General features: G+C 49.1%; 1 protein-coding gene and 1 long non-coding RNA gene across 7 annotated transcripts; one reads left to right on the forward strand and one right to left on the reverse strand.

Annotated features, from left to right (window-relative positions):
• The first annotated feature begins 336 nt into the window (after nt 1-336).
• Nucleotides 337-4,192, forward strand: LOC103625934 (uncharacterized). Of its 6 annotated transcripts, none has more exons than XR_002262152.3 (7): nt 337-1,568; nt 1,654-2,410; nt 2,536-2,628; nt 3,300-3,331; nt 3,480-3,584; nt 3,774-3,848; nt 3,940-4,192. It is a non-coding gene; the product is annotated as an uncharacterized lncRNA (long non-coding RNA). The 6 variants fall into 6 exon arrangements; XR_002262153.3 differs by having other exon boundaries at nt 339-2,260; nt 2,341-2,410; XR_002262154.3 differs by having other exon boundaries at nt 339-1,734; nt 2,341-2,410.
• A 1,665-nt stretch (nt 4,193-5,857) lies between these two features.
• Nucleotides 5,858-8,255, reverse strand: LOC103625935 (probable protein kinase At2g41970). The gene is made up of 7 exons (XM_023300106.1): nt 7,801-8,255; nt 7,371-7,630; nt 7,124-7,250; nt 6,729-7,002; nt 6,503-6,635; nt 6,283-6,369; nt 5,858-6,170 (listed from the first exon to the last, which is right to left on the reverse strand). The coding sequence occupies exons 1-7, from the start codon at nt 7,883-7,885 to the stop codon at nt 6,057-6,059; spliced, it is 1,080 nt and encodes a 359-aa protein (XP_023155874.1). The 5' UTR covers nt 7,886-8,255; the 3' UTR covers nt 5,858-6,056.
• Nucleotides 8,256-8,614: the final 359 nt, after the last annotated feature.

The raw sequence follows: 8,614 nt of genomic DNA on the forward strand, positions 1-8,614 counted from the left end.
AGCTGTGCCGTCGTCGTCATCCATCACCATGTCGAGGAGGTCATCAGCGAGCGTGGCATGGAGCCACATGAGGACAGTGAGATCCTCTTGAATCCAGGCAGCATCGTCCGGACGTGGTGGCGTGCCGTCGACATGGTGACGAAGATGGAAGCGGCCTAGAACGACGTGGAACAGACGTCGCCAGCGCCGGTAGGCTGTGGAGACCATGTCGAGGCGGATTGGAACAAGACTAGTGATGTTTACTGACTGGGCTGCGCTGACGAGGGATGAAATGAGTGCACCGGATTGGGGAGTAGCAGAGGGGTCAGGCTGTAGAACGCCGGACGCCATGGGAGGGTGGGTGGGGAAGAAGAAGAGAAATCTTGTTCCTTAAAACCTCAACCCCTTTCGAGCTCTCTCCGCGTTTCAAGGGTACCACAGCGCTCCGTGACGATGCGTAGGCGTGTCCGGACTCCAACTTTTCATTCGTTTTAGTGCGTCGATCTGGTTGAAGTCCGCTCTCATCCACCTCCCTCGGTCCCTCCACGCGCTCCTCCGCTTCGCCTTCTCCCCCTCTTCTTCGCCAGCCGCCGCGCTCCCGCCTTCGTGCTACGGCCTTTCCTCGACGCCGTTCGCTCCGTCGACGCCGACGCCACCATCACCTCCATCTCGCGCTACTACAGCTCGTCCCTCGGCTGCCTCACCTCTGCGTTGCCTTTGAGAATGAGGTACTCACCTCTGCGCCTCCATGGCGCCTGCCCATGCCTACTCCTCCCCGTCCTCCTCGACCTCCTGTCTCCGAGCTCCTATACAGCGGACACCAGCTCCTGCGTCGATGTGCAGGGGGCCCTGGCGAGACCTAGAGGGGGCCATGTCACCAAGCGCAAGCCACGCTCGTTCGGCGCCCGCGGACCACCTACATCACGACCGGCCCCGCTAAGTTCCAAAGCATGGTGCAGGAGATCACCGGCCTCCCCTTCCCTGCCCCCCTCCTTCTCCGCTGCCTTGGAGGCTGCCACCGTCGTAGCGCCCAAATGGATGCCTGCGCACGCGTGTGTGCTCCTGAACTGAACCTGGACACGTCCGCTTTCTCCCTGCTTGACCGTGCCCTGGTGAGCTCGGGGGCCATCCGATGAGTATGTTTACACCTTCAATCATTGATTTTATTTTGTGTTAACATGTCAAGCATGTAGGAAAAGCTAAATCTAAATCAACATTCTTCACACAAACTGTCTTTATCGATTCATGGACAAAACAAACAACATTGTATATAGTAACAGGTACACAACAGTGGGATTCATCTTTGCAGTAGATATGTTAATAAATTTGTGCGGTGTCTAATCCCCGTACCCTTTTTTAATGTCTTGGTTAGATTTCGTGTCAGGAGGGAGTGTGTATGATTACCGCCATAAAAATTGTAATGCTACCAGGTTTCCTGAAATACTAAAGTGGTGACCGACGCCACTAAAAAGTATTTGGAATATATTTTGCAGGATGTAAAGGTTTCATAAGTCGGTGTTGCACGTGTGGAAGACCAATCTAGAGTGATGACTGTACAAACTGAAACTTAGATTTGGATGGCACCTGAGGTGCACCGTCATGAATATGTATTTCAGAAGAAAAAAATGCATATTTTGCCTTTTCTTATATTCCATGTTATTATTGAAATTTCAGGTCATAGAACATAAGCCCTACGATCGTAGAGCAGATGTTTTTAGCTTTGCTATTGTTCTATGGGAACTGCTAACCCACAAGGTACGGATGTGCTAATAGCTTGGCCCTTTGTTAGAATTAAGACTCCATTGGCACTGTCCTTCAATTTATTTATTGTTTTTAGCTTACCTTAGCTTGTCATTTAAGGCTCCAACTATTATTTGTCTTGAATATACTAGAATATATTATTCTTTGTCTTGAGCTACCTGCTTACCATGTTGTCTCTTTTCAGAGTTCTTAAGATCGACCCATTTTTTTATTTCACATTCCACTTTTACTATAAGACAACAACACTTTGTGTGGTTTCAGAGTTCTTAAGATCAACACACCTACTTTTGCACAGGGAGTTACAGACTAATCAACAGATCTATGTGGTTGTAGTGACGATGCTCCTCCAAAATTAGATATACAATTTGATCTAAGCAGTGAACCTGCATGTTCACTTCACTTAGAAGCATAGTACCAAACTTATATAAGCAATACTGTCTAGGATTGGTAGACCTTTGACAGCCAGCTCTCGACTAAACCAGTTAGGACCCTTGTGAAGTGTGATGAGCTCACCCTAGAGGTAAAATACCGTTGAGAGTTATGCTTTGAACTATTTTGGTGCCTTTTTGGCTACTAAGTTTTTTAGTGTCATGTTTGTAGGGTATCAAACAATTCTTTGTTGCTGTTAAGAAAGAGGAGTGAAAGTTTGATACGCTTTGTGATCTTTAGGGTACACTCACCATCACCGAAGCTGTTATTTTCTGCATACTAAGAGAAAGGCACCTTGTTTTTTTCTATTTGTACCCTACTTTTATCCCCAAAACTTTTACCATCACACAATGTTTTTGCCCATAGACCACCTACGCCCAAGCGTTCGGGACTTCGGGGTGGATCTCGAGCTTCCGCTTGCTGCGAACCAGAGAGCCACGGTAGAGCGAGCTCAACAAGGTATCAACACTAATTGGTATAGCAGTAATTTGTTCATGTTTGCATAACATCATCCCTACTAAGATTTGCTAATGACTTTCCTGAACACTTTTTATTCAACTATAAGAAACAAAGGCATATGAGCTACCTCCATCCTGTATGAGTACCATGTGTCATTAGATGAAGCAGTATTCCTTTAACTTTTAGCTAAAGTATATGTGTTCTGTTTACCATGTTTTGTTCTGTCAAACCAGGATGTTAGCATTCAGACTATTCCAGTCAGAAAGTTATTTCAAGCATTACCGAATGAAACCATGAATTCTATAGTATTTAGTGGGTATATAATGTAATATTGAATTGATTTTGAAGACTATATATTTTGTTTTCTGCTTTATTGAAGGAACCGATTGAAGAAAGAACATCCACCATTTGCATCATCAAGTATCATTTAAGGCATCATTATTGGGCACTCTTATATGACCATGTCATAAGATCACCTTACAACATTAAAAATATTGAGAAAAAGTAAAGCTTCCTAAACGTTGATTGCAAACTAATGTTTATGTTGGCTTTTCACAAGAATTAGTTTCAACTTGTGGATTGTCATGCTTTCTTCTCTGAAAATATATTTTAGAAAATACAGTTTGTATTCAGTGCTGATGGGATTGATTTTATCATTAAATATATTTCAGAACCACTTTGGGGCCAACATTGTCGTAACAAGGTTCGCCCTCGACTCGAGAACCAAGTTGTTAATGAGGCCACCTTTCGGTGTCTAGATTGCTTTGTTGTCCTATTCCTGTTACTATTATCTACACTTACAGATAAGCCTTGTCGATGCATTTTGATCAGCTTCTTTTGTTCCTATGCAGAGGGCCCCTATCGTGTCATGATGGAAGCTATCCTCCATATTATGCTGCTAATATAACATCTACATATTTTTTTACTGTAAGAACCCTCAGTGTAGGCTCCAAGCGGTAAGCACCACTGCAGTCTACAGTTAAAATGTGTGTTTCCCTCTACATTGGTTATGCATCTATTTAAGTTTGGCAGTGTTCTGCTCAACAAATCTGCTTAACATATCAGCAACAATACCGAGCTCTGTTTAGTAACTGTACCTCCTGCCTATTTTGGTGGTTGACTTGTTTTCTGTAATCAAAATATAGCATGATGAGAAGGATGTCTACAATAGAAGAGTGAAAGGGGGACCAGAAGAATAATCAGAAGATTTTACGAAACCAGTATGACGTTATATCATTTTGAAATATACAGATTCCATAGTCTTCATTGTTGTTCGATCATATGATAAACTACTTTCATTATCATTGTTAGAAACACAAAGGCATAGCAAGTCAGATCGAGATTGAGAATCCAAGCCTGGTGAAAACTAAGAATGTAAAGGTCAAGGACATTGATGTATGTGGGACACTCGGTGCTTGTTTCTTATGCAGTCAAACATAATATAATATTTTCCCAGGAATGATGATGTTGTTAGACATGTACGCATAAGTCTGTTGCTTTATTAGGAAGACAATTTACTTGTGCACTATATACATTATTAAGCAAAGGTATGATGTTGTGCCAATATAGTGAGTTGCTTCTGTATTATGTAGCTTTGCTTGGCTTGAGCTGGTGAGTCACAGGAGCTTCATGCCAAAAAATGCTCATGTGCAATTCATAGAAAGGTTGGCCATTTTTTAGACTGCTTATTGCTCTTCTCAAGTTCATGGAACCATATCCCAGAGGCGGTAAGTTTTTTTGGAACTCCTAGAGGTTGGTAAAAAAACTCTCTCATCTCCTCCCTTCTCTCCGACTCCCTGAGGATCGGGTGCTGGGAGATATCTTTAAAATCGAGTATCATTATTGTTGATCAAATTAGCCATTTGCACATATACGATGACATAATATTCTGTAATTTATTTCAAGTTGTTTGATTTTGTTTCTCTTTGGTTTGTTGTTTTGAATGGGATCATGTGCGTGCTATTGAACTGGATGTCTGGATTTACCCACAATTTTCAGTTGCAGGAGCAGTTTATCACGAATACGACCAGTGAGCACTGCACTTCAAAAACAGAAACACCTTCTACAACACTCTGAGAGACACATTTTTCTTAGTTCTGCATTTCCTTACTTTTGTGTTAGGGGAATATAGCTCAATTCTAGGAATCCACAACCTTTGTAGCAGATACCTGCACCGAGGTGCATGTTGCGGTTTTGTGCTTACTATGTTTGTTCCATACAGATGTGATGGTTCCTTGTTATTGGATAAAATACTTTGTTTTGTTTGCTTAAGAATTGCCTGAAACACGAGAGGGGGCGGCAAGTATAGCGCCCGATAGGGCGCTACCTTTTCTAGTAGTGTTTAATTGTGGATGAAGTTGAACCTAGCTCTGATTACCATGAAGAATGGACAACAGCGCACACATCTATTACATTTCACTGAAGCCTTTATAGGCCAATGTTTACAGTAGGACGATGACTGAGCTACTAACCGCGATGCCTTGCATGCAGCCTTAAGAATCGGTCATCGCATAAGAATCGGTCAGCTACAGTTACAAGAAGATATACTCCAATACTCCAGCGAGTTCTAGGCGGAGCGATGGACATGGATGAGACGGTGATCGATGGCCGAGAGAGAGGGTGCGTGCGGCGGCAGACTCTGTCGATGCGCGGCGCGGGCATGCTGTTTTATTTTTATACTTGCTTTGTTTTGGGCGTGGGCGCAGATGCATGCGGATGCGTAGCCAAAACCATACCAAGACACCACAGCCGTCTCGGCGGTAACCCGGCGCCGCCGCGATCGGGGATGAGGACAGACTCGGCGCCATGCCAACGCCATCCCATCCATCCCTGCCATGCTCAGTTTGGCGGCCGGGCCGAGCGAATCAATGGACCAAAGCAAATTAATGAATGGGGCAGAACCATATGATTCGTGATATATATGCCTATATAATACTAGAGGCGGCAAGTTTCCAAGCTTTACATGAAGGTGCATCATCTAAGTCCTTGTCTGACATTACGCATAAATCAATCGCACCATCAGTCATTCACCGGGCAATCCAAATACATGCCCTAAGAACGTTGGCCCGTGGCCCGTGCACCAAAGGAACGGAGGAGAGTTATTATGTTGTTCACAATCTGCCTCCAATGTTGCATGCAAGACCTACTGCAGGTTATTTATTTATTTATTTATTTAATTTTCAATCTATTTATTTCAGGCCCAGTTTGTGAGGCGCGAATTCGCGATTAATAAATCAATTAAATCCCACACTTTTCACACGCAATGGCACGCGCGGTTAATGCTCTCGTGATTGAACAGGCCAAGCAGGCCGTTGCTGGCAACATTCTGGCAGAAATGCCGTGGACATGACATGAACTACTACGACGTCCAGAAACTTGGTCCATCACAGTCACAGCTCTGCTCAGGGCGAGCCTTTTACGACATCTAGCTACTCTCCTCCTGGCCGAGCGTTCACGAGGGGCTGCAGAGCCTTGACGACGATGGTCATGTTGGGCCTGAAATCGGCCTCGTACTGGACGCACAGCGCCGCCACCGCCGCGAGCTGCAACAACTCAGAACAGAAAACAGAGATCGAGCCCATCAGCCCAACACGAACAACAGGATGATGGTCAAGTCAAGGGTGTCCCGTGTCCAAACAAGCTTCAACGGCGTACCTTGGCCACGGCCTTGGGCGGGTAGTCGTCCTTGAGCTTGGGGTCCACGCACTGCTTCACTTTGTCCTCGCTCAGCCTCGGAGTGGCCTGTGGACGTACGAGCAGCCAGGATTTTGTTGCGTAATTAATTAGGCGACTGAATTCATGCAGAGCTTCAGACGACGTACGGCCGCCGGCCATGGAGGAAAACCGAGGAAGAACGGAGAGAGAGGGATCCTACCCAGGTGACCAGGCTCTGCTGTCCCTTTGGCATGGTGTGGTCCACGGGCTTCCTCCCCGTCAAGAGCTCAAGCAGCACGACGCCGAAGCTGTACACGTCGCTCTTGTGCGTCAGCTGCCCCGTCATCGCGTACCTGACCGGTCGACAATAATATATAATGCAGATCACTCACGTTGAGCGCGGATCGGAGTCGGAACTAGTACGTGGCGTGCGCGTGGACGCTTACTCGGGCGCGTGGTAGCCGAACGTGCCGAGCACCTTGGTGGAGTGCAGGCGCGTGGCGGAGTCGGGGGACTGGTTGGTGAGGTTGAAGTCGCCGATCTTGGCGTCGTGGCCGCCGAACACCAGCACGTTGCTGGAGCGCACGTCGCGGTGCACGATCGACGGCCGCGCCTTCTCGTGCAGGTGCTCCAGGCCCCTCGCCGCCCCGTAGGCGATCCGCGCGCGCTGGATCCACGTCAGCACGGGCCCGGGCGCCGCGCCCTTCACCCCCTTCTTCCCTGCGGATATGCATTGCATTTGCATTTGCATGCAAACCGATCGATGGTCATGCACGTACGCGACGCGACGGCCTGCGTGCATGCATGTATGTACTCCGTATGTGTTTCTTAGGCACCGTACCGTGGAGTATATCGTAGAGGGAGCCTATGGTGGCGAACTGGTAGAGCACGATCCTGTTGTTGAGCTCTAGGCAGTAGCCCAGCAGCTGGGTGAAGTGCTCGCACTTGAGCCGCGACACCACGGACAGCTGGTAGCGTTGCAGTTGCAGTCACCGGGAGGAGGAGGCAACACGTCAGTTTGGGCGGCTATTCAGCTACGCGTAACGGGGAAAGGACGAAGGAGGGCATGCTCTTTCCGTGCTACCCACCTGCTCGCAGAATTCGGCCTCGGACTGGCCGGAGGAGCTGCCGTTGTCGAACATCTTGACCGCCGCGACCTCCCCGGTGGCGAGCGTGGCGCGGTAGACGCGGCCGTACGAGCCTTCCCCGACCAGCGCCCTGTCCCCGAAGTTGCCCGTGAGGCGGTTGAGCTCCGACAGCGCGACGGCCGGCACGTCGATGGGCAGCACCTTGGCAGCGGACGCGGCGGCGCCTCCGGTCCTCGGCATGCTCGGCCCCCTCGCCTGGGCTGCACCGTCGTACGTCACCATTTTTCAGCGTGTATTCGTGTAATAATGGGCACGGCCGGTGAGCGCTAGCTAGCTAGGTAGCGGTGGCGAGCCATGCATGGTGCCAGTAACTAACTCAGTAATAATAAGTAATAAGCCGAAAAGATCGAGGAGAAAGGGAAAGGAAGACCTGGTGCTCGCGGCGGCGTCGCGGCCGGGTTGGCGGCCAGCGGGGCGGCGTGGGGCTCGTCGTCCGCGCCGCTGCAACACCACATCCTCAATGCAAGTGGCAGCTGCAATGCAACTGCAATGCAACCACGGCCGGCCGACCGGTCGACGACCCGCAGTTCTGTACTCAACTTGCTGGCAAGCTTGGACTAACCGATCTTTATATGGCAAGAGGCAAGAGCTAGCCCAAGAGGGAGACGACGGACGGACACGGAAGGAAGGAAGGAAGAGAATGGTTTGCCAGCTGCCGTCAAACTTGAGTAGTTGGGAGGGGAGCGAGGAGAGGAGGATGGCTTGCGTCGAGGGCGCGATCGAGGGCGGACTACGAGATTCCCGGCCGGCGCGCGGCCGACCGCGCGTCGTAATCAAATCATTCGTCCGCTGGGGGGCTCTGCACTACGTGCGGCTTGGTGTTGCTGCCATGTTTGGACCTGTGTACTCATGTCATTTGCAACTGCATATTATCGTCTTATCGACCGGTCGGTACTGTACGGCGATAGGAGGTGCATGCATGCGTGCATGCATGATGCGTTGAGACTTGAGACATGCAGGGTATATGGTGAACTGAAAAACCGGTGGTCGTCGGAGGCAGACTGGTAGCCCGCAACCCCGCATGTTCCCGCCCGCCCGCCGCCGCACCGTTCGCTCCCGGTCCGACGTGCTCCCATGCTACCCCCCACGTCGTTAACGGCAAGTGCAACAACGCCTTGAGTCCTTGACCATGCTAATTGCCCGGGACTTGGTCCGGTTGCTGATGCAGCAGGGCATGAGGACAA

Source organism: Zea mays, chromosome 5 (genome assembly GCF_902167145.1).
Source record: "Zea mays cultivar B73 chromosome 5, Zm-B73-REFERENCE-NAM-5.0, whole genome shotgun sequence".
Classification (NCBI taxonomy): domain Eukaryota; kingdom Viridiplantae; phylum Streptophyta; class Magnoliopsida; order Poales; family Poaceae; genus Zea; species Zea mays.